Source organism: Neoarius graeffei, chromosome 5 (genome assembly GCF_027579695.1).
Source record: "Neoarius graeffei isolate fNeoGra1 chromosome 5, fNeoGra1.pri, whole genome shotgun sequence".
Lineage (NCBI taxonomy): Eukaryota > Metazoa > Chordata > Actinopteri > Siluriformes > Ariidae > Neoarius > Neoarius graeffei.
Window position 1 is genome coordinate 37,169,003 of NC_083573.1, and position 26,312 is coordinate 37,195,314.

Below are 26,312 nucleotides of genomic sequence, written 5' to 3' on the forward strand. Positions count from 1 at the left end.
TCCGTGCTACTAACGATGAATAGACGTTTCATGTACCTTATCTTTCCTCCCTCTTTCCGTTTTCAGCTGCAGCGGATGTGAGTTGTGAGGATGCCCAGAGGATGCAGAGAGGATACAGCAGACGTTTAACGGATGATAACGGACATAGAACATTTGTTGCTCGTATATGTCGCGGATTTACATCGTACACGGCGGAAAGTTCATCCGTTCTAAAAGTTTTGTGCAGCTCAAAACTTTTTGCGCAGATGAAATCACAGTGGACGGATGCTCGATGGATAGAGCGTATGAAGCACGTATGCAATGAGTACACAACGGATGCATAGCGTTTTCCAACGGATGGCAAAGATTTTTTTACGTTTTACATCCTCTTTGCATCCGTAAGTGCAGTGGGACCGGGCCTTTAGTCCGCTCTCTCGCGACTTTTGATTGTATGCGCAACGGATTTTTTCATGCTTCGGCATGAAACGCAGCAGGCAGTTCTTAGCCAACAAGGATCATGTCGTCAAAGAAGAAATCAGGCTTTCAGAAAAGAAAAGAAAGGCAGAGGAAACAAGATGAAGGAAAGCAACTGCTTAGCCTACTGATTTCTTTCCCAAGAAAGGTGAGCCCAAATGTGAAAATTAACAACAGCTAACTGGTTATCCCATTCAGTTGCATACCACCGTGATAGTAGCCTAAATCAAATAATTCGAAATGAAATAATCTGTCATTTTGTAGGCTACCACATAATTGTGATAGAAGCCCTATTCTTGTCTTAAATTTATTTTCATAATTACTATTATAGATGGGCGGCACGGTGGTGTAGTGGTTAGCGCTGTCGCCTCACAGCAAGAAGGTCCTGGGTTCGAGCCCCGGGGCCGGCGGGGGCCTTTCTGTGTGGAGTTTGCATGTTCTCCCCGTGTCCGCGTGGGTGTGCTCCGGTTTCCCCCACAGTCCAAAGACATGCAGGTTAGGTTAACTGGTGACTCTAAATTGACCGTAGGTGTGAATGCGAGTGTGAATGGTTGTCTGTGTCTATGTGTCAGCCCTGTGATGACCTGGCGACTTGTCCAGGGTGTACCCCGCCTTTCGCCCGTAGTCAGCTGGGATAGGCTCCAGCTTGCCTGCGACCCTGTAGAAGGATAAAGCGGCTAGAGATAATGAGATGAGATGACTATTATAGATACAGTGTGTGTCCCAAAAGCCTAACATAGGGTCGATGTGGGTTCAAAATGTTGTCCAAATATTAGGAAAGCTAATTTATAAAATGAATCCCACTCAGTTTCAGAAAATGTCACAGAACGTGATGCTGCTAAAGGTGTTGTTAATTTTATATATTATGAATAAAGAAAATGAAACAAAAAACTGTGCATGTGCAATATTTTCTGAGGAATCAATGCAATTGCAGCGGGGGAGGGGGGGGTCCACGGAACTGGTGGTTCCTGGGGCCCCAAATTTGGTGCTACACCGGACCCGGCGCCATGGGGGGGGGGCGAAAGGGGGCGTCGCCCCCTCGTGGCTACAGCCCCGCCCCCTCAACGGAGACTCAGATCACTTAATTGTTTTCTTATGAAAATATAATGTATTATAGACGTATTAATAATTTGTATTTTCAAATACGAAATATTAAGTGGTTGCGCATTGCACAAAAATACATTTCACATAAATCACTACTAAAACTGGCACGGTAGAACAAATCTGATTGGTTGTTATGACACAAGTGCACTGTCTCTGCAATATCCTGTAATATGCAGTCAGTTTACGGGAGTAGTCTTTCCCCCACCGAATTAAACGAATTCAATCACAATATTGTGAATCCATTTTCTTTCTTTGTAGGCTAAGTTTATCTCCGTTTATGTTGGTGCATGTGTTCATATATGGTCCGCTTTGTGCGCAAATAGCGTAAGAATATGTGTCGTTGACGTCACCCCCCATGCAGCGGGGGTGAAAATTCATCACTTCAGAGTGTTTAGTCCCCTACACGCCTAAACTGGGATCGCGGATTAAGTGGTTAGCGTTGACTCGGTGCGAGTCAGGAAGGCTATTACTGGTGCAGCCGCGGGGTCTGTTGATTTTTTTAAATTCAGGCATGTGAAATTTCCGCGAAAACGCGAAAATCAGCGATTTTGAAAGTTAATTTTCACGTAAAAATGTCATATCCGCGTATTTCAATCTTGTTTAAAAAAAAAAAATATCGCAAAATTTCGTTTGGTATTCTCCGGATTTTAACTGGGCCCGGAAGCGACGAGATTTCCCGCCATTCTAAGCTCCGTACAGCGACGCTGTAGTGACTAAGACAAGCATTATCGAAGCACGCGGTGCGAGGAGTTTGCCATCATCAACATGAAAACATGGCAAAAGTCGAGTGGAAGTCTGATGTCACGAAAATTGATAAGGGGGTGAAAAATCCATGGCGATGGGCCTGGTTAGAGAAAATAATCGATAAAACACAACTTAGTACTGTGATTGAGAAAGTAAACAAGCCAGGATTTGCCCTTTGCAAGATTTGTCGGAAGGAAATTAACTATGGGAAGCGTGGGTCAGTCGCTCTCGATGATCATGTGTCCGGAGCCAAACACAAACAACTTGTCCACATCCAGAAAACCAACTATGCTTTACCAGGTACGTATTTAATATTATCGTGATTATTTAGAAAATTAAATATATTTTGTTGCAATTCCTACTCGTATTTTTCATATTATGTGTCATGAAATCCGAAAGCAATTTTTTTCTCTTAGGTTATAAAATTAATATCAGTAATTAAAAATGTAAACGTACAAGTCTGTAACGATTTATAATTTGAGAATTACCTAGATTTTAGGAATATATGCAACCTACTAATTTAATTGCAGTGACACATTGAACCTTGATCTTGTAAGTATTTTTACGTGTGTGGATCTGAATTCCTAATCCATTTATCACATGCCACTGGCCTATTTCTAACTCGCCTAATTTTATAATAATGAGGGATATTTGTATTGGAAATGTGTGAACTTGGTATGTTGGTGATCGGTGGACATGGTGATGGGACTGTATTTTATTTTTAAGAAGGGCCAATGTCAGTGATTACAAAGTTTGTCTATAGATTAAATATACATTTATTGAGAAATTCTAATATTGAGAAATACAAATACTGAGAAATTCTGCAACATACAGTGTGTTCTTAATTTGAGTTATTGAAATGATTATGACAGTGCTTTATCAATTTTTCATTGATGGTTGTTTATGGTTGTTTAAGAAATCTGAATTCAAGCTAAATGATTCAATCATTTTACAGTCAATAAATGTTTTAATGGTTATTGAGACTTGTTGTATTTTCACTGAAATTGGCATATTTTATATTTTATTCTGTCATTTAGATTGCTCTTTAAATTGTCTTGATAAGGCCTCAAGTATGCTTTAAATGGCACCATTTAAGCTTCATTTTGCAAAAATTTTCCCAGGGGAGGCCCCCCGGACCCCCCCTATTGAGGTATTTCACTCACGTGACCAAGTCATGTGACGCTGCCATTTTGGACGGCACGGCTCGAATCAGTTTGAATGCGAGGAAGGCGACAAACGAAAAACATAAAAGAAAAAGGAGCGAGATGCAGAAAACACCTTCACTATCCAGTGACGTAGGGCATTTACAGGGCGAGCAGAGGGAGAGGTATTTGCAAAAATTGAGGTTAGCAGGCTTAGAGAATGACGTTTACCTGCTTCCACCAGGATTGTTCACTGACGTACGGAAGTACACGAAGCCCTCGTCTTTACCTGACTTCGGCCCACATGATCTGTATACCTATGTCGTTAAAAACCCATCGCCATACACAGGTATTGATCTGAAAGCGTATACGAGTTTGGATGCCTACAAATATTTTGTGTCAGGCTGGGTAACATGCCTACATCAGCGGGTCGTCCCTGGAGCCGGTGGTCGCCATCTGATTACAGCTAAGGTTTGTTCACATTTTCATTTACTTTTGGTCCTCAGGATAAACAAAATGTTATTAAATGTCATTGAAATAACTTCTTAGTCTGTTGAGACATGGCCCGTTATAAATTTGCTGTTACCAGGCAATGACCAAGAACTGTATTATTAGGGTCGGTGTAGTTGTAGCAGTGTATTAGCAACTAGCTGTTAGCACTAGCTAATGTCAACAACAGTAGCTAGTATGTTACTGTAGCAATATTTACGTTCAGTCATTTGGATGACTGTTAAAACCTTTCAGTCTCAAGTTTTTCCTTTACTGGATTTACTAGTTTACTGAGCTAGCGCGCTCGGCCGAGCCGGGAGCCATCGCGCGCTAGCTCAGTAAACTAGTAAATCCAGTAAAGGAAAAACTTGAGACTGAAAGGTTTTAACAGTCATCCAAATGACTGAACGTAAATATTGCTACAGTAACATACTAGCTACTGTTGTTGACATTAGCTAGCTTGCCGTCCAAAATGGTGGACACCGGGGCGTCACGTGATCCTGTGACGTCAGGTGAAATACCTCAATAGGAGGGCGCACCCTCCCATACCCTCCCCACGACAACTTGCGTTGTCGGGATGACCCCTTCGGGGTCGTCATCTGACACTAAAAAATTTTCCTCTTTTTTTTTGGAACCTTGCTCACATGCCTGTAAATTATGATTTTGGCCGCCGAGCCAAGTACCTTAGACTTGCATTGACGTTTTGTTTTCATGCCGCGGAGCTATTTGTATGTATTTTAAATGTAAAGGACTTGCCTGTAGGTTTGTGTGTGTTGTTTTATGTTTGGCATCTTTCCGGTTGTACCGCGTGTCTGTGAGAAAATCGGAGGGGAGGGTTAACAGGTGGGCACGGGGGTTGATAAAGCGCAACTGCCCTGGTAATATGTCACATGATTTTCCCGGACTAAAGCAACCTTCGGGGCCGTGGTTTTGTGGTTGGCGCAGTTAACTGTTTGAAACACGTTGTCAGACCGCCATCACTACTACACACTATATGAAAAATATTTGCCCCCTTGCAATTTCTAATTGCCCCCTTAGTAAACTGTTCCTGGCGCCGGGCCTGTGCTACGCCCCTGGTAATACACTCTAAAAAATAAAGGTGCTTCAGTGGTTCTTCAAATCTCTGGATGGTTCCATGGAGAGTCAAAACTCTGTAATGAACCACTGCATTATGCGAAAGGTTCTTCACATTGGAAATGGTTCTTCAGAGCCTGGCATTCTCTTACCATTTGCTGGTCAATGCACATAGGCTATGTTTACACAAATCTGTCTTCACTGCTCAAACAAATGGTTTAAATGGTTCTTTAAAGAACTGTTGCATGAACGGTTCTTTGAAGCCCTGAAAAAGGTTCTTCTATGGCATCGCCCTGAAGAACCGGTACTGGCCCCATTATTTTTTAGAGTGTAAGTGTTAAATGTGATTTTTAGCTCGTGTACCCTGATTGTAAAACAACCCATAAGTAAATATAAAGTAAACTGAAAGCATACTCTGTTATTTTTAGTTTAAAAGAAGTATACTAGAAGCGCATTTGAATAAACTTCGTTTTGTAAGGGAACCAGCAGCAACGGGGGAGACGTCAAGATTCTGCACATGCGCACTAAAGTGAAAACAAAACAACTGGATTCTCCGCGGCTACAAAAACACAGAGCGCGCTGTGCAATGACCTTGTTTCCTCTGCAGATATTTGAAGCGAAAAGGAACCCAAGTGAACGTAAGGCCGAGAGAGTGAGAAAAGGAAACTGAGGCATGGCTGATGGGGTTAGTTTCTTCCTCTTCTTCAAACACTTATTCAAGCTGCATGTATTCTTGTTCCTGTTTCTTTAGAATCGCGGTTTCACACACTCGCCTTTCTGGCTCTTCTCAACTGGTTTGAAGCAACAAAACGAAAGCCGTAGAGACTAATGCAAAACAAGTCTAAAATACCCTTACAAAAAAGAAGTGTATTCAAATGTGCGTCTAGTATACTTCTTTTAAAAATAAGAGAGTATGCGTTTCAGTTTACTTTTTATTTACTTATCAGAGATATACTTAATAAAGTTATACATAAGTATACTTGACTTATACTGAAAAGTACATAGAAAACTCTAAGTATATTAAGCTTATACTTAAACTTTTCATCAAGATATACTCAACAAAAGTGTAATAAAGTATTAACATATTTGTGCCTTATGTTTAAGTGGACTTGCCCTGTAGTTGTGCTTCAGCATTGTTGACTCTTAGGTATGTCTGTGGTTACATATAATTGGTTTGTTTGTTCTCCTGAGTGGGATTATTTATCTCATCTCATCTCATTATCTGTAGCCGCTTTATCCTGTTCTACAGGGTCGCAGGCAAGCTGGAGCCTATCCCAACCAGTGGTGTAGTGGAGATTTTTAAAGTGGGGGTACGCGATTCGTGACGTCATCGATTTGATATCATGTCAGAAGCGGTAGCCTTTGTTTGGTCGCCTATGTTTGGTCTGAATGATTTGTATAAATGTTACGTTCTTTTAACAACACAAGAGGGCACAAGAAGACACTTTTTTGTCAGACATTTTTATGTGTGCTATTTTCATTCGTGTTTGTCAGTACAGCCCAACTGTTATGCAGGCCCGGCGCCGTGGGGGGGCGAAAGGGGGCGTCGCCCCCTCGTGGCTACAGCCCCGCCCCCTCAACGGAGACTCAGATCACTTAATTGTTTTCTTATTAAAATATAATGTATTATAGACGGAGGGGTCGTGCAGGCGGGGGTTTTACATGTACACTTACAAGTGCACTGTCTCTGCAATATCCTGCAATATGCAGTCAGTTTACGGGAGTAGTCTTTCCCCCACCGAATTAAACGAATTCAATCACAATATTGTGAATCCATTTTCTTTCTTTGTAGGCTAAGTTCATCTCCGTTTATGTTGGTGTATGTGTTCATATATGGTCCGCTTTGTGCGCAAATAGCGTAAGAATATGTGTCGTTGACGTCACCCCCCATGCAGCGGGGGTGAAAATTCATCACTTCAGAGTGTTTAGTCCCCTACACGCCTAAACAGGGATCGCGGATTAAGTGGTTAGCGTTGACTCGGTGCGAGTCAGGAAGGCTATTACTGGTGCAGCCGCGGGGTCTGTTGATTTTTGTTTTAAATTATGATTTTGGCCGCCGAGCCAAGTACCTTAGACTTGCATTGACGTTTTGTTTTCATGCCGCGGAGCTATTTGTATGTATTTTAAATGTAAAGGACTTGCCTGTAGGTTTGTGTGTGTGTTTTATGTTTGGCATCTTTCCGGTTGTACCGCGTGTCTGTGAGAAAATCGGAGGGGAGGGTTAACAGGTGGGCACGGGAGTTGATAAAGCGCAACTGCCCTGGTAATATGCCACATGATTTTCCCGGACTAAAGCAACCTTCGGGGCCGTGGTTTTGTGGTTGGCGCAGTTAATTGTTTGAAACACGTTGTCAGACCGCCATCACTACTACACACTATATGAAAAATATTTGCCCCCTTGCGATTTCTAATTGTCCCCTTAGTAAACTGTTCCTGGCGCCGGGCCTGCTGTTATGGCGAAAAGCCGCGGTTTATTTTGTCTCCAATAAATATGCCGAAATGGCTAAAGAGGAACAAATTCGCCTTCTTCCGAATGCATCGTCGTAGACAGCACCACTCTGCTGCTGGAACTCAACATAAACCTTGCATAGGTTTAACATGGACTATCAGGCGTGAAGCCAAATATTGGAAATTATGATGCACAAACACCTTTGTTCATGTTCGATTCATGTTCATTTGAGCCGAGCTGCATTCGGAATTCGATATTTTTACTAACCTACTTACTGCCGTGGCAACAGCTACAGCATGTGTCCAGAAGTTCAAAAAAAGTCACGTCACTCACTCACTCACATCGCATACAAACCAGCAATGGGCTGAAATGTATTATAAAAGGCACCAATCGAATAAATCAAGCATTTAGTCCGGCGGGCGGCACGGTGGTGTAGTGGTTAGCGCTGTCGCCTCACAGCAAGAAGGTCCTGGGTTCGAGCCCCGGGGCCGGCGAGGGCCTTTCTGTGTGGAGTTTGCATGTTCTCCCCGTGTCCGCGTGGGTTTCCTCCGGGTGCTCCGGTTTCCCCCACAGTCCAAAGACATGCAGGTTAGGTTAACTGGTGACTCTAAATTGACCGTAGGTGTGAATGTGAGTGTGAATGGTTGTGTGTCTATGTGTCAGCCCTGTGATGACCTGGCGACTTGTCCAGGGTGTACCCCGCCTTTCACCCGTAGTCAGCTGGGATAGGCTCCAGCTTGCCTGCGACCCTGTAGAAGGATAAAGCAGCTAGAGATAATGAGATGAGATGAGATTTAGTCTGGCGCGATTGAGGCACCTGCGTATACAAAATGCATGACATGCAGCCATTGGGTTAAGCCCTACCATGCACTCCTTCTTAAAGACTTGAGTATTTCTTTAAATTTATTGTCATTTCACATTTTTGGATGTACAACAAAACACTAAACAGGAAGGCCACAAAGATTATGAATTTCAAATCATATTTAACCTCCTAAGACCCAAGCTGTTTTTTTTACATGCATTTTTTTATTTCTTTTTGCTATTTGGGCTTATTAGAACCTGATTAGAATAAAAACTAAGCATCATCTTTGATAAGATGTACTTTTTGAGAAAAAGTATGTCCACATATGTGGATTCTTGTTCTGAATTTCTAAAGTGCTGTCCACGTATGTGACCGCTAGGCCCTAGGAGGATATAATACAGTATGTGGTGAAATTATCCGCATAAGGATGACCAGGCAGGCGATTATATCAGTTCTGTTGCCCTCTCGGTGCTGCTACCATGAATGCCCGGAAATCACACACACACACACACACACACACACACACACACACACACACACACACACAGAGCTGCCCAACACCTTTGTGTTAGCATTAGCTGCAGTGAAAGGAACTTCAGTGTGAGTGTGACTGGTTATGATTGGTGATGGTGGCTCACTCAAGGTCGCTGGATTTGGTGTCGCCGGTGTCTGAATGCTTTTTCTGAAATAAAAATCAATGTTTTTCTGCCGAGTCTTTCCTGTCGAGTCATTTTCCCCTTGATCTGCCATTCTGTCGAAGCTCTCTAGTTGGTCGAAGCAACATTAAAATGGCGGAGTCAACCGTTTACATAATTCTAATATCTCGGCTGCGTTTAGAATGCATTCTACTTTGCGTCGCTACGTTTTACGTAACGTTCGATTGGCAGGGGGACATTGATGATGAGCACAAAGGCACGTGTCACTTACTGTAGAGCGTATAAACTCAGGCCATTGAATGACTTTTTTTTTTTTTAATCTCACCTCGGGAGAAGTGGGTGGACAGCGTACCCCCGCGTACCACGCCCACTACACCCCTGAGCCAAACTGACTACGGGCGAAAGGCGGGGTATACCCTGGACAAGTCGCCAGGTCATCACAGGGCTGACACATAGACACCCATTCACACTCACATTCACACCGGGCTGACACATAGACACCCATTCACACTCACATTCACACCTACGCTCAATTTAGAGTCACCAGTTAACCTAACCTGCATGTCTTTGGACTGTGGGGGAAACCGGAGCACCCGGAGGAAACCCACACGGACACGGGGAGAACATGCAAACTCCACACAGAAAGGCCCTCGTCGGCCACGGGGCTCGAACCCGGACCTTCTTGCTGTGAGGCGACAGCGCTAACCACTACACCACCACGCCGCCCGGGGATTATTTATTTATTTATTTATTTAATTTTCTTTAGCGCTTGGATGTCAATTTAAGTTGTCATTGGCATGTTTTTATACTTTGGCATTTGCTTTAAATTTTGATTTTTAAAGAAAATGTATATGTACTTAATCCTGAGTATCTGTTGTTGTTTTGTGAGTTCTTACCTTTATAACTTCATTGTAACTTAAGGTACAAAACACTTAAGTTTTCTACTGGTAGTGTGCATGAGGTAAGGGTTCGCGCTAGAAAACTAATAGTATAGCTAGAAGGGTAATTGCAGTATACTTCAAAACTAAAAGTGGACTAGATGTATATAACCAGTAACTAATAGTATATTTCCAGTATGCTATAAAGTATATTTTTATAAACTAAAAAGTGGACTAGAAGTGTGTAACGAGTAAACCAATAGTATATTTCCAGTATACTACAAAGCATACTTTAGTAAACTAAAAAGTGGACTAGAAGTATAAAACAAGTCAACTCATAGTATATTTCCAGTATACTATGAAGTATGTGTTTGTAAACTAAAGCGTGGACTACAAGTATAGAACTAGTAAATGTAAGGTTCACTAGGTGTGGGTGGAGCACAGAGGACGGCAGGACAGAGACTGAGTTCGCACAACTCTTTTATTTTCACTTTTCAGTGCAAATATCTTTCACTCTCAGCCACACACGCACACACATTCCAGTCATCTGGTTCGGGAGAGAGCTCCCTCTGCTCTCGCTCTCTCTCCTTAAATAGGGTGCGGTCACTGGGGAGACACACAAACACAGGTTAATTGCCGTCAGGTGTAGTGATTCTGCCACTTACCTTCCTTGACTCCGCCCTCCTGTCACAGACCGGCGCTTGACCACGCCCCCTGCTGCCACAGTAAACTATTAGTATATAAGTTTACTTGTGGTAGTACAAAATAAAAAATACTAGTTGTATATTCAAAGTTTACTTCTCTTAGACTTAAAGTATACTTTTTATAAACTAAAAGTGGCCAATTTAGTCCCAAGAAGTATTAGATTAGTTTACTTACAAGTATACTGTCAGTACATTGATATCAGTATACTTGGTACACAAATGTATACTTAAGGAAATATACTTTAACTTTACTTAAGTATACTTAATAAAATGAACTTGAAATATTTGATAAGGGAAGGTATAAAACATACATGGGAAGTCGTGTAAAGTTGGAAATTCAGGGGAAAACAGTGATGGAGCAGCAGTACAGACCTGATGGTAGTAATAACACTTTAGTGTAGTGGTTAGCACTGTCACCACACAGCAAGAAGGTTCTGGGTTCGAGCCCAGTGGCTGATGAGGGCCTTTTTGTGTGGAATTTGCATGTTCTCCCTGTGTCTGTGTGGGTTTCCTCCGGGTGCTCCAGTTTCCTCCACAGTCCAAAGACATGCAGGTTAGGCTAATTGGTGGCTGTAAATTGCCCGTGAGTGTGAATGGTTGTTTGTCTCTATGTGTCAGCCCTGTAATGACCTGGCGACTTGCCTAGGGTGTACCCCACCTCTCGCCCATAGTCAGCTGGGATAGGCTCCAGCTTGCCTGTGACCCTGTACAGGATAAATGGTGATGGATGGATGGATGGATGGATGGATGGAGGTGGCCGGGTTGTTATTGAATCTTGTGTAATAAGCAAATTATTTTGCAACTTAAAGGTCACTTGGTAGAGTGCATACCTCCATCAATATTCATATTCAGATTCGCATCAAAATCTAATCAATTGTTCCTTGGCCAATGGCCCACCTTTCCTCAATATTTTATCAAAATCTGTTCACTACTTTTGGAGTTATGTTGGGGAAGCCATGGCCTAAGGGTTAGAGAAGCAGCTTTGGGATGGAAAGGTCACTGGTTCAATTCCCTGGACCAGCAGGAATGACTGAAGTGCCCTTGAGCAAGGCACCTAACCCTCACCTGCTCCCCAGGCTGCTCTGGGTATGTTGTATGTCGCTCTGTATAAGAGCGTCTGCTCAATGCCATTAATGTAATGTAATGTTGGAAACAGACAAAAAAAAAATCCTGGATCCACATACATATCCGTATTTGCTACAAAATCTAATCAGTTGTTCCTTGGTCTATGGCTCACCACTCCTCAAAATGTCATCAAAATCAGTTTACTACTTTTTGAGTTACAGTAGGAACAAATAAACGGAGGCGAAAACAACCTTCTCCAACAAATCTGCTGGAGGTAAATACGTAAAAATGTTGGCATTCAGTTTGGGCACTGCTGAAAGTGTTTTCCCACAACAGATTGCTATGATTTAAAGAGGGAGCTCCACCTTGAATGACGTGCATACATACGTAATAATCTTCAGTTTATACGTCTGAATTAATAATCTTCAGTAATCTTCAGTCCTGAGTTTGCCTTTATTAAAGCTTCTCACTTTTACTTTAGTTTAAATGTTTTCTGTACACTGTAGTTAATTGGTTTCCTGCATGGTTTCATGTCATCTGACTGTCTGCTGATGGTGCCAGTATGAATTAGTCATCTCTGTATAGAGTGACACAGCAGCCATTTAGTTCTCTTGACTGTCCAGTTTCCTCATCTCCTCATCTGGACACTCTGTTCAAACACATAAAGTTTCAGAGGTGCTGGAGTTGCCATGAGTGCTATTGTTTTTGTTGTCCTGTAATTCAGTAAGCAGACACCTAAATAAATTCACTCTTCCCTATGACTCCGTGAAAATAAAGATAGTTATGATCATTTTCACCCACAATGCGAATGCAAATAATAACCCTTTGATAATTAAAAAAAAAAGTGAAAAAAATCCACCAAAGCGGCACAGTTGAGCAGACGGGAACTGTGGCGCCTGGTTGTGATGTACCGTAGATCGGGGAATCTCGAAACTAGAAGTGCGTGCACAGTGTCTGAAGCCAGGACTTAAACATAGTTTTCCATCACTACCAAAGGAATACAGACAAGCCCAGTCACTTAATAACATAGCAGTTTATTTAGAAATATTATGCTATTAATGCAGTATTACTTTGTGGTACTTTACAATACTGAAAAGGTTTTAAAATAATACTGACACCTAAATAAATTCACTCTTCTCTATGACTCAACAAAAATAAGGCAATGTGGCAGACAGACGGCACACTCTATTGTACACATACTCCATTACTCCAGAGTGTTGAAAATGCTTGAAAACATTGATAAACACAGTCTTGAACAGAGAGTTGGTACTCTTAGGTAGCCGGCAGGAAAATATTTTATTTTAGTTTTCAGGTAATAAAATAAGTAGAGTAAATCTACACTAGCACGATTCTGGTACACTGGCTGCAGTCTAGTGACTACTTTCCACTACAATTGTTGACACTTAGCGACATATCTCTGTCTCAGTGTTGTAGTCGAGTCACTAAACCTTGAGTCCGAGTCCAGTCTCGAGTCCCCAGTGTTCAAGTCCGAGTCATTAAAAACATTTCGAGTAGAGTCCACTATTGATTTGAGTCGAGTCCACACCATTTGACGGTGGCTGTTTTAGCGCCATTAACATTAGCTTGTTCCTGAACATGACATCTGAACAGGTAAACAAGTATTCTCTTTTGTAGGTGCTTATCAAATCAGTCTCATGTAAAAAGGTATCAGTCTCATAAATTCATTAATCATTAATTCAAGTGTCTAATAGTTTAAAGCTAAACTGTTAAAATCACTGGAATAACTTGGTGGTGATGTTGCTATAGTTTATTGAGTATTGTAGCTCTAATGTAATACGTTTACTCTAGATCTATAACATTCATATAACAACCAAATGGGTGAAGGCAATTAGAATACTTTCTTTGGCAGAGGTTGGCACTCAGTGAATATTGTAACAATAAACAGGACACAGTTTATTCCAAAGATACCATTTATTGAAATAGCTGACATGAATTAGCAAACTAATACTGATCAGATATAGCAACAATAGCAGCCAAGGAATAATTCAATATAAATGGCGATACAATGTATACAAATAAGAATCAGTAGTGTATATGATAATTAAGGCACTAATGGTGATCAGAAGTAATAAGCTACAGCCAGTGTTACAGTGTAGGGGCGAGTGGATGTTAAAATGTGATAGGAAATCACGTGTTTGTGTGTGTGTATGAGTAGGTGTGTGTGAGAGTGTGTGTAAGAGCGTGTGTGTGTGTGTGGGGTGTGTGTGTGTGTATGAGTAGGTGTGTGTGTGTGAGAGTGTGAGTGTGTGTATGGAATGCGAACTCTGTGCCAGTCACGCCCCAAAGGGGGATGGTCAGCACAGAAAGAGCATGCGAAAAAAAAAGAAGAAACAAAGGAATCAGTAGTTTAAACTAGTTTCAGCTAGGCCTTAAACCCAAACTACTACTTAACCCTTAGCTACTCCTGAAATCCCAATGTTGAGGAGTGGAGTATGATGGAGGGAGTTAAAAGAGACAGAGAGAGAGTGCATGCACGATCTAACTAAATACAGATAGTAAACAAAGTAAATCAAACAACACGCAGTCTAAGACCGACTTTCATGTGAATCAAAATGCATACATTTAAACCATAAATTAATTCAAATGAACAACACTCTTCACATTAACTAGCCACAACTAAGTCTAACAATTGCCCAGATGCCAGCTTTATTTCAGGGATGAGAATTTTCCGCCGATCGGCGGATTTCCGACTTTTTCAGACCAAAATGATCGTTTTTGAGATCGATGTAAATCCGTTGAGAAATTTTCGGGGGGGGGGGGGGTGTATGGTTAATGATCTGTGGTCACCTTATAACATCTTGATTCTTGGTGGGCTCCGGGTTAACACGCTCGAGTCTTTCGACATGTAATTAACATTCACTTTTGCGACAATGCTCGACTTATTTGTGGTAGAATTTTCAGGAAATCCCATCACGTGCAGTGTATAAACACAAGTACGCATGCTCTCCACGCGTGGCTTGCAATCGCCGTTCACCGACTGTACACACTGTTTGACGATACGCATTGGTAACATCGGAAAGACACATGTATTCAGGCAGGATATTTTAGCATATCGACAATGGCAAAAGTCCTAGATAAGAAAGAAGAGGATCGAGCGAGGGAGATTGATAAAGGTGCAGGAATAAAGAACTGTTTTCGATGGGCTTGGTTAGAAAGAACACTGAATGTCGAGATAGACAAGCAGACTGTCACAACGAAGCTCGGTGATCACATACGGAAAATAGACGTCCCAGGAAAAGTACTTTGCTCATTGTGTTCTGACATGATAAACTATGCTAGTAGAGGGGCAAGGACTATCGAACTTCACATATACACCAAAAAACACAAAGGTAGGTCGAAAATTATTTTGCCTTTTCAATCAATGCCATGGTGTGTGTGTATGTCATATACAAGTGTGTATCTTTTATAAATGGGGTTAGCTTATCTAATGTAGCATGTTGGGGAGAATCATAGTATCATATCTATATTTCTGATAAAATGTTAGGTATGATACCATGTATAACTCTCCTACTTATTGCTCATTTCATGCGGGGGGGATTGCTGGCATGTGCCGCACAGGAGCGTCTGCCCAAATTTTTTAGGCCGAGATGAACTTATAGTTTTTGATTTAAAAAAATTTCCAATATGTAATGCCAATTGTACATGCCTGTTCTTTAATTCAAAATCACCATCTTGATCTTCAAATTGGCCATATGGTATCTGTATTACATTACACAACATCCTGTCCAGATAAAACCTAGTTAGTACACACAACAGTTGAAAGGGAAGTGATAAGTGATGTTGAATGTTGCCTGCTTAATATGCAAGACCTCCTGCTACCATGATAACATCAGAAGAAAGCTTAAGAGAATTATATGATATAACTTTTTTCTGGTTTGCACTTCATTGTAAAGGATTAGAGTATTCAAAGACATGAATAGCAAAAATGCAGAAATATAATACTGTAGAGCTCGTTTATATTAAAAGGTGCATTGATCTTTTGAAATCATCAAATGTGAATTGATTAGAAACAAGTCTCTTGTACCATATTAATCATTTTCACCTGGTAGTCCACCAAGAAGGGGAATTTATTTCCAAATACATTGCAACTTTTTGCTGATAAAATTAATGGTTTTGGGGTAAAAAAAAAAAGCCAAAAATCATTAGCTCCCGCCCCCTGGGCGCCCACCGGGGCTCTGCCCCTGGGCCCCGCTGGGTGCCTGCGGCCCCCAAACCCCCGGCTTTTTTCAGACTTTTTAAATATTTTTCATTCTCATCCCTGTTATTTGGGATTGCTCTTGTAAACGATTGAAAGTGCACTTTCTGAAGACAGTGTGGAGCACAGGTCTAAGAAGAAAGCGGTTCTGTTCCTTTACTTTACAGCTCGTCAGCTGAAGATCTTCGGTGTCCCGTTGGTCGTCCGATGATCTAGAAGGAATCTTGTTTATAGTTTGTCGACGTTGGGAAAGGGAAAAAGGATCCGGTCACCTTTTCTCTTTGAAATACTGTGTGGGCTGCAATAACTAACCGGTTCAGTTATTATTGCAACTCTGCAAAAGTCAAATACATTGAACTTTGGCTAAATGTCCGGTATCAATAGCTCGTTCTTTGTTCTTGTCCTTCTGTAACACCGATGCATCGGCTTCTCTTTCATGCGTGGAATCAACCGCCAGAGAGAAAGAATTTCGATTCCGCTGCAGGTTTAAAGCAGTCGTGACATCACTGTATTTGGTATCTGGTATCATCTCTGTATCCAATACCATTACACGGAGTCAGAAGAATGGGCGGAGATAGAACATGGCGTCGAGTCCAGGGATTGGTGTGCTCAATGCTGTACTGTGAAAGGGGGAAGATGGTTACTATGGCTACGGCATGGCAGCCCCCCCCCCCCCCCCCCCCCCCCACACACACACACACACTTTGTTAGGGAGTGTGAAGTATTCTGTCAGAGATGGTTGGGAGATGGATGTGGGTGAAGAAAGTGTGTTTATTAATACAAGTGAAGAGGGTCAATAATCCAGAACGACAGGCAAAATCATAAAACAGTGAAACAGGTGATAGGTCGAGCGAGGCACAAACAGGCTATCGTAGACTCAGCAGAATCAAAGACGAGAAATAGGAAATCAGGGATCAGGAACCCAAACAAGGAAATAAGGCTCGGTAATGTGTCAGCGATGGAATTCAATACTTCGCAAGGTGTGTTTTCACAGTTTTTATATAGGCACGCTGATTGCGCCTTAATCCTGTGCAGGTGCGAGTCGTTTAAGGCGACACGGTGGTGTAGTGGTTAGCACTGTCACCTCACAGAAGAAGGTTCTGGGTTCAAGCCCAGTGGCCGACAAGGGCCTTTCTGTGTGGAGTTTGCATGTTCTCCCCGTGTCTGCGTGGGTTTCCTCTGGGTGCTTCGGTTTCCTCCACAGTCTAAAGACATGCAGTTAGGTTAACATGGGATATCTGTGAAGATACTCAGTCATCCAGGTACAAAGTAATCTGTGGTTGGTAGAAGAGAGCAACTGGACTTGCTTGAAAAGTCTTGAAGACGTTTCGCCTCTCATCCGAAAGGCATCCTCAGGTCTGTCTGTCTAATAGGGAGTATCAAGTACTTCTACCAACCACAGGTAACATGGGATGGCCTTGGGCTGAAGTGCCCAAGAGTGGCGGCACGCAGACACACAGCAGCTTTGCTCTCCTATGATGAACAAAATTTCATTGTACATTTGTGCAGTGACAATAAGTCAAGTCAACTTTATTGTCAAATATGCTCTACATGCTCGACATACAGCACAGATGAAATATCAGTCCTCTCTGACCCATGGTGCAAACAGGCAATGCAATAAATAAAAATAGAATAATTGAAAAAAATAAACAATATAAACAGTATAAACACTCTAGATAGGAACTAGACATAGACTAAACACTCAACAATATAAACAGTATAAATACAGTATAAACACTAGATAAGAACAAGACAGACTAAACACTCAGACAATATAAACAGTGTAAACACTAGATAAGAACTACACACAGACTAAACACTCAAACAGACAATATAAACAGTATAAACACTCTAAATATGAACTAGATGTAGACTAAACTAAACATATATATATATATATATATATATATATATATATATATATATATATATATATATATATATATACGCACACACACACACACACACACACACACAAAAAGGCATTCTATTCTATTTACGGTGAATGCGCGAGAGTCCGCTTGGCACACACGCTGTCCAGAGCGCGTCCGAGAGTCTATTTGATGCACGCACCAAGGTCTGACACTCTTACACGAAATTAGTACAAAAATTAATGTAGATATAAATATCTTATGCCAAATTATTATGGCATGTTACAAAAAATAAAGAAAAAATCAGAGTCCTCGTCTCCAATTTGTGAGTCGTAGTGCAGTTAATGCACGAGTCCGAGCCATCAGTGCTCAAGTTCAAGTCAAGTCACGAGTCCTTAAAATTAGGGCACAAGTCAGACTCAAACCGGTAGGGCTCTATCCCGAGCCCTACATTCTCCTTCTCCTCCTCTCCAACCTCCTGTTCCCCAACTAACTACTCTTCATCCCCATCATACAAAACATGTTCTGTTGGCGTGCCTTCCAGGCAGGGGGTCACCGAGCTATGTTATTTCCTGTTTGGGTCATTCTCAGCGGAAGGGAAAGGAATTCCAGTCATCGCTTCGTGGCAAGAGGTTTACATGTTTTATTTTGTTGCGTTTTCATCTCCCCACCTTGTGATTACATCGAAAATTGAAAGTTTGTGTTAAAATCTATAAAATGACACCGAGGAGACTTGTTCGTGTCAGTATCACTTTAAATCTCTGCTGTAACTCTGTCGTATACCTACAGTGTGGTCTGAAACTCAGTCCAAACATTTGCTGTCTCCACTACTTCTTCATTGGAGTTATCAATAATATCATTGGACTTTAAAAAAAAAAGCGAATGAAGAAAGGTCATGTGTTCTTAAGTCTCTTCAGAAAGTAGGCGATATCAGAAGTGCTTTCCCAGAGGTCATGTTGTGCCAGCAGCTGAAAGTGATCCTCTCTCAGAGTAATTCTGTGGACGCCTCTCTCTCATCTGTCAGTCTGGTACACATAACTTCAAGGGTTTTGTTTGTTTGTTTGTTTGTTTGTTTGTTTTAAGGTGTTTTAATTTTAATTTAATAATTTAGAAAGTATAACAAGCATTCCTGTGTTTGACAGTTTAGTTATTTTTATTTGACAGTGTAAACCAGCAGAAGTTACATGTAGCTCAGTTAAACACAAGGCTTGAGTTCTGCATTTATATAAATATATACGAGCATACTTTGGGCGTATATGCTGCTACACTCTGAAAGTGTGAACTCTCTTTCACAAGACTTCCTTGTTGACTCTAATTGGGAAACCCAACCATGTGACAGTGTGGTGCTTCATGAAGCATAAATACTCTCTCAGCAATTGACTCCCATCACATCACACACACACACTCTGTGCACTTGTCTGAATAAGTATCTTCATCCTTTTTTTTTTATAGTCAAATATGCAGCTCGAACTGCATGGGATATTTGAACACAACGGCACCTTTGACTATGACAACTATACCGGTGAAGAGGATTGCATCACAGTGAGGTCCTCTGCAGCTATATTCGTCTCCATCCTGTACTCTGTGACACTCGTGCTGGGGCTGATTGGTAACATCCTGGTGCTGGTTGTGCTGTGGCAGAAGAGGCATAGCTGGAGCGTGACAGATGCCTTCGTGCTTCACCTGAGTGTGGCTGACATACTGCTTCTCCTCACCATGCCACTCTGGGTAGTGGATGCTGTGATAGGGTGGAGCTTCAACACTGGAGTTTGCAAGCTGGCTGGAGCTTTGTTTAAGGTAGGGATGTTTGCTTTTCCAGGAAATTAAACCATCATTGTGGTTCAGAGGGATGTACTTTTTGTTTGTTTGTTTGTTTGTTTGTTTGTTTGTTTGTTTGACACATGTTAATAGCTATTAATATTAATAATTATTTAATGTGCCTTGATGTTCAGTGGACTTGATATTGATATTGTGGATGCTTCAAAACATGATCACTATTAATACATTGAACAGGAAAATGCTACACTATTTACTTTCACATTTTTTATAACCCAGTGATTTACTGTCATATTTATTTTTTCCAATTGCTTGAAGTAATTTTGATAGTTAAATTTATGGCCCTTTTCCACTACCCTTTTTCAGCTCACTTCAGCCCGACACGGCTCGCGTTTCGACTACCTCATTACAGCACGACTCAGCTCGCTTCAGCCCTGCTTAGCCCCCAAAACTCGCATGGTTTTGGAGTGGGGCTGAAGCGAGCCAAACCGAGCTGAGTGAGGCTGGGGGCGTGAGCAGACACTCCCCTGTGCACTGATTGGTGAGGAGGAGTGTCCTCACATGCCCACACACGCCCCGCGAGCACGCTGGGATCTGTAAACACCGCAAACCCGGAAGAAGAAGACTTACGAATTATGAGAATTTCTGAAGCCCTATGCGCCTCACCTCATCTATACGCTCTTGCCAGTATCTGTTGGCGTTGTCGGTGACAACAAGCCACAGCACCAAGACCAGCAACACTAACGACTCCATGTCCTCCATGTTTATTGTTTACTATCCGGGTCGTGAGACTACCGCTTAAAAGATCACTGATGTCACTGTTTGCGCCGCTTAACGACATCGCGTGACGTCCACCCACTTTCGCTAACTCCACCCAATGTGTCCACCCACTTCCAGCCAGCACAGTTCAGCGCAGTTGTAGTCGAAATGCAACTTCAATAGCCCCACTCAGCCCGACTCAGCCCAACTCAGCACGGCACGGCTCAGCCGCGTTTGTAGTGGAAAAGCGGCATTAGCTAGCTAATGCAGTGTACAGTCTTTCCAGTCCAAGTAATATCAAGAAACTGAGTAAAAAAAATACTGATCTTCTTGTGTATGAAAGATAAGAATATTCTAAAGTCAGAGTTTGCAAACATGAAAATCAAGAATTAAGTGTGTGTGTGTGTGTGTGTGTGTGTGTGTGTGTGTGTGTGTGTGTGTGTGTGTGTGTGAATGAGAAGAAGACCAGCAGGCAGATTGAGATAGTAAAAGGAGCACATAAATTTTACAACCTATGACATTTTATATTTTACATTCTGTATGATTAAATATTATCTCACAGAATTGCTATTCTTATATATATAATTTTTTTTAAACATCCAAACTGAAACTATCAAAAACAAGAATCTCTATCAGCCATGCTCATCTTGACAGTTTAGAAGCTCTTTGCAAGAAAATTACCACTAAGGAAGGAAGTTATATTTTGATCTTAGCTGAGAGGCTTCATATCCATCACTGAAGATGAAAACAAGGTAAAATATGTACACCATTTCGGAATTTAATTTCAACTTATGGGTGGTTAAAATATGAAGAAATAATATGTAATCTCAGTAAAATAAAAATGATAGTGTTACATGATTGAGAAAAAGGCCACACTTGTCAAAAGAGAAACTATGTCAAGAAAACAGTCCCTAAATGTGACACCTGCTGAAGTTTCTTTTCAAAAATTACCACCTGCTTGTTTCTGCATGTGTTTATTTTAAGCCATATTCTTATAAGAAAGAAATGCATAGCTGATCATTTATCTCATATGGGCTTGTAAAGTCTTGTACTGTTATCACTTATGAGCAGCAGTGAATTTCTTTCTGCTAAGAAATGATAAGGTGGAAGTTACTATAGAATTTATACACTACCGTTCAAAAGTTTGGGGTCGCCCAGACAATTTTGTGTTTTCCATGAAAAGTCACACTTTTATTTCCCACCATAAGTTGTAAAATGAATAGAAAATATAGTCAAGACATTTTTCTGGCCATTTTGAGCATTTAATCGACCCCACAAATGTGATGCTCCAGAAACTCAATCTGCTCAAAGGAAGGTCAGTTTTATAGCTTCTCTAAAGAGCTCAACTGTTTTCAGCTGTGCTAACATGATTGTACAAGGGTTTTCTAATCATCCATTAGCCTTCTGAGGCAATGAGCAAACACATTGTACCATTAGAACACTGGAGTGAGAGTTGCTGGAAATGGGCCTCTATACACCTATGGAGCTATTGCACCAAAAACCAGACATTTGCAGCTAGAATAGTCATTTAGCACATTAGCAATGTATAGAGTGGATTTCTGATTAGTTTAAAGTGATCTTCATTGAAAAGAACAGTGCTTTTCTTTCAAAAATAAGGACATTTCAAAGTGACCCCAAACTTTTGAACGGTAGTGTACATATTACAATATTATTTGTTGAAAATATACTGGTTTTATTTCTGTTTCTTAGGAAAAAAACTTTTACACTCGATAAAAATCATAAACATGTCGACCCATTTTGTAAGTTATTGCTGTGTTTTATCTTTGCTCGACCAGGGTTTTATCTTTGCTCAACGTTTTTTTTTTTTTTTTGTTTGGTTGGTTGGTTTTTTTTTTTTTTTGGGCGTACTGCTCAAGGTTAAGAGCAGACTTTTTCCCCATCATTCATAAATCCTAATCAGATATTTCCACTCCTGTTCTAAAATACCTTAAAATGATCCTCCCCTTTGAATATAAGATTTAAGCAGGTAGCATCATATGTTATGTTTATAGCCATGTGAAGGTACATACTCTAATGGAAATAACTGGTTTGCTGTTAATATGAACGTTTAGCCTGAAATGTTTTTTTTTCCCACTCTCTCCTCCATAGATCAACTTCTACTGCGGTATCTTCCTGTTAGCCTGCATCAGCCTAGATCTATACTTTTCTATAGTTCACACAATGCAGCTTTGCTCACGCACAAAGTCCTGGCTGATGCAGCTCATCTGCCTGGCTGTTTGGTTCTTCTGTTTTCTTCTCTCCATCCCTGACTGGATGTACCTGAAGGTTCCATCTGACCCCGAGAAAGAAGGTGATATCGAGTGTGTGCATGAGTACCCATCTAAAGAATCACGTCTGGGTTCACGTTTGTCCTACCATCTGTTAGGCTTTTTTCTTCCTGTCATGGTGCTGCTGTATTGTTCTGTTCTTGCCCTGATGCAGTGCAGATCTGATCAGCGTGTGCAGAAACAGAGAGCCGTGCGAGTCATTCTTGCCCTGGTGTTGGCCTTTTTCATCAGTTGGACACCTTACAACATTGCTCTGCTAGTGGACACTATCAGTTCTTCACCCGACAAAGTCACAGAAAGTTGTGAAGCTCACAGGTGGACTGCAGTGAAAAGCACAGCCGTTCTCGGTTTCCTTCACTCCTGCTTCAACCCTCTGATCTATTTCGGCTTTTCAGAAAAATTCAGACACTGGGTGTTAGCCATCTTGAAGTGTGTCAGTTGTGCAGTGGGCAATGGTGACTTTTTCCCATGGGATTCTCAAGAAGTTGACAAAGCTACTCCTGTCTCACAGGAGGAGAAAGGATCACTACACCCAATGAGTGATATTAAACTGACTATTACACAGCAGCAGGATGATAAAATAATTTGATCTCGATATAGAATGAAGAGTTCTGCAACTTAATTTTTTTTGTCCTAATATTTTATCAATTAAGAAAGTAATGGACTTGGGTTTGGATGTCAGAAACTGAAATGCTGTTGTGTAAAAGAGGATAACTTACAGCATCACATCATTTGACTAACCATTTTAGTGGGAAAGTTTTCAGTAGCCAGATATATGCACGTGGGGTCTCATTTATCAAAGCGTGCATAGAACAAGTTTTAAATTCGTGTGTAAGAGCCTCCACACATTCGTGTTTATAATGCGTGTGTACACACAGCTGAACCCAGTTGACGTAAATAAATACGTTCTATATTGCTCTGTTCCTGCACAGCCACACGCACTTACACAGAGACACGCCCCCAAACGACCATATATGGTTACAATGTCCCTTTGAAATGCACAGCAGGATGCTTGTGGTGTTGCTTGTGGCAGCATGAATTAAAGGTACCGTTACAGTAAGTAGACTAAAGCCTGAATGGTTTATTTCATGAGTAGTTTGTCAAAGGATGTGTTATGGTCACGTGTGCATTCTTTTGCCCCAGTTATCTTTCGAAAACCTGTCATGGCATGAAAATCCCCTCGGTGTTTTCCGCTGCATTATATGGAAATGTAATGTATTGTCGCATGAGCGATATGAATGAAAGTAAGACTGATCATTATTCAACTTGGAAATGTCAGATCTGCTTGTTGAAATGTCCCTGAGGCTATGTTGGAGCCATATTAAAACCTTTTTAATTTATAATAATAATAATAGTTTGAGTAGCCCTGCGATAACTTGGTGACTTGTCCAGGGTGTACCCCGCCTCTCGCCCATAGTCAACTGGGATAGGCTCCAGCTTGCCTGCGACCCTGTAGGACAGGATAAGCAGCTACAGATAATGGATGGATGGATGGATAATTTGAGTTAGATTGATGCAATGTGATGGAACTGTTTGCCTAATGACGGTGTGTGACATAGATAAGGAACCTCCTTGATTTTGTGTCACAAGGGCAACCTTTAATTACATAATTGGAATGTTTTGTTGGGAGGTTGGAGGGCAGAGAGCAAAAGTTTTCTGACCACACATCAAAATTTCTTGACTCTCATATTAGATTTTTGTTTTAATTTCTCTAAGAAGAGTCAACCGGAGTTTATGGTCTACAACAAATACGTTTCAGTTATTTTGAAGTCCACATCTCCATGCATGCTTTATACAAAGTGTGTGATGGCAACTCAGCACCTAACCTCAACTGGCTAGAAGGGCCAGGATAGCAAAAATAGACTAAAACCCTAGTGTAGAAATCAACAAAAAAAAAATTGCACTGGATAAATCACTGTCAACTAAGCATTTCCTGCACTTTCCTCCCTGAAGACATTCCTTCCTTCTGCAAAGCTGTGTGTGCTCAGGCATCAGCCTAATCAGTATTTACACTCTCAGAAATAGGGGTACAGTAGGTCAAGGTCTTTTTATTTGTCATTTCAACCATATACAGTTGGTACAGTACACAGTTAAAACGAAACTACGCTTCTCCAGGACCATGCTGCTACACTAAACATCGCAGGACTACAAATCTACATATAACAACATAAAGTGCAAGAGTGCAACAAATGACACAATAGACAAACAATAAATGGACAATAAACGACACAAGCAACATAAAGTGCAGAGTTGAGTGTGCATAATGAGGTAGTATATGAAAGGGAATAAATAAATGTAAACCTTGTGTGTGCGAGAGACACTGTAAACATTGTAAGGCAATAGTGCGATATTGTCCACTGTGCAAAAGATTGCAGTGTGAGTGGTGTGTTCAACAGTCCATGAGAATCAGTCCAGTCCCTCAGAGTTGAGGAGTCATGATGGTATGAGGAATTGAGGTAGTATATGAAAATGGAATAAATAGATGTAAACCTTGTATGTGTGTGTGTGTGTGTGTGTGTGTATAGGACTCCATTTCTGTCCCCCAAGGTACAATCTGCACTAATGTATCCCCTAGGGCTCATTATGTTCCCAATCAGTATATAAATGGTACAAGAGGACCATAGGTACCTCAGAGGATACTGCCCCAGTGACAAGCCATTGTACCCCTAAAGGTACAATAATGTACTTTGTTTTCTGAGAGCGTAGATGTACTTTTTAATATAGTTTTACTTTATATGTTGTCTATGTCACCTGTCTGGACCGGGCACTGATTATTACACCTTTCTTTCTAACACTAGGTTTTACCTGCATATGCGTGATCAGGAGTGTGCATAAATATACACATATCCTCAGGCACAAGAAAAACTTGATAAATCACATTCAGTACATAGAAGGACACGTAAGCACAGAGTATGCACAAAACTATCCGGTTGATAAATGAGACCCCCGATGTGTCTAGATGTAAGAAATTATAAGCTTTAAAAGTTTGTTGATTTTTAGAATTAAATGCGAAATTTTCGAGTTGTTCTGTAGCAGATTTACACTGTCCCAGTATGTTTTGTATGTCTGTTTTGCTCTTTGTTAGCTAGAAAAGGATATCAAAGGGTACATTTAACAAAGCAAGGCAACTAAATATTCGTGTTTGTTTGTTTTTTGTTTTTCTTCAGAGATAATCCAATTATTTTTCACTTTTTATTTCCATGTTATGCCTCTTTCAACAGTATGGAGCATAATGAGAGTCTATAATGTGCATAGCATTGCCATATATGTGTGTATGTGTGTGTATATATATATATATATATATATATATATATATATATATTATATATATAATTTTTTTTTTGATAAGAATTGTGTAAGCTTTTTTTCTTGGGTGGGGTTTGTAATTTCCCCTTTTTCGGGTTATCTTTATGTGTGTATGTGTGTGTACATATTTATATGATTTAGATATATATTTTTATATGATATCTATGTTTATATGATATATATGAGATTAGGAAAACATATTTGATCATAATATAATTTTAATTTAGATTTAATTGTAATATTTCAGTCTATTTAAAGAACACTACAGGAGGACTGGACTAGTTTGCTCTCACAAGACTAAAACCTGTGATTAATATATTATCAGATACAAATATAGATATGTTTTCTAAAAAAAAAAAAAACTAGTCTATTTAAGCCTTAGTGGCATGTTCCTGTGATGAAAGGAATATACTTTTTTATACTTGGGAAAATTGGGTCATATGCAATCCATTTTACTTTAAATATATGTTTTAATATATGGCTAAATATTTACTGATGTCAATATCAGTGCTGTAAACTATGTAGCTAATCCTAAT

At 40.7% G+C, this 26,312-nt stretch overlaps 1 protein-coding gene across 1 annotated transcript; it reads left to right on the forward strand.

Moving 5' to 3' along the window:
* The first annotated feature begins 5,548 nt into the window (after positions 1-5,548).
* Positions 5,549-25,747, forward strand: cxcr3.3 (chemokine (C-X-C motif) receptor 3, tandem duplicate 3). The gene is made up of 3 exons (XM_060921599.1): positions 5,549-5,691; positions 19,100-19,444; positions 22,292-25,747. Exons 1-3 carry the CDS (start codon positions 5,680-5,682, stop codon positions 23,057-23,059), a joined length of 1,125 nt encoding a protein of 374 aa, XP_060777582.1. The 5' UTR covers positions 5,549-5,679; the 3' UTR covers positions 23,060-25,747.
* Positions 25,748-26,312: the final 565 nt, after the last annotated feature.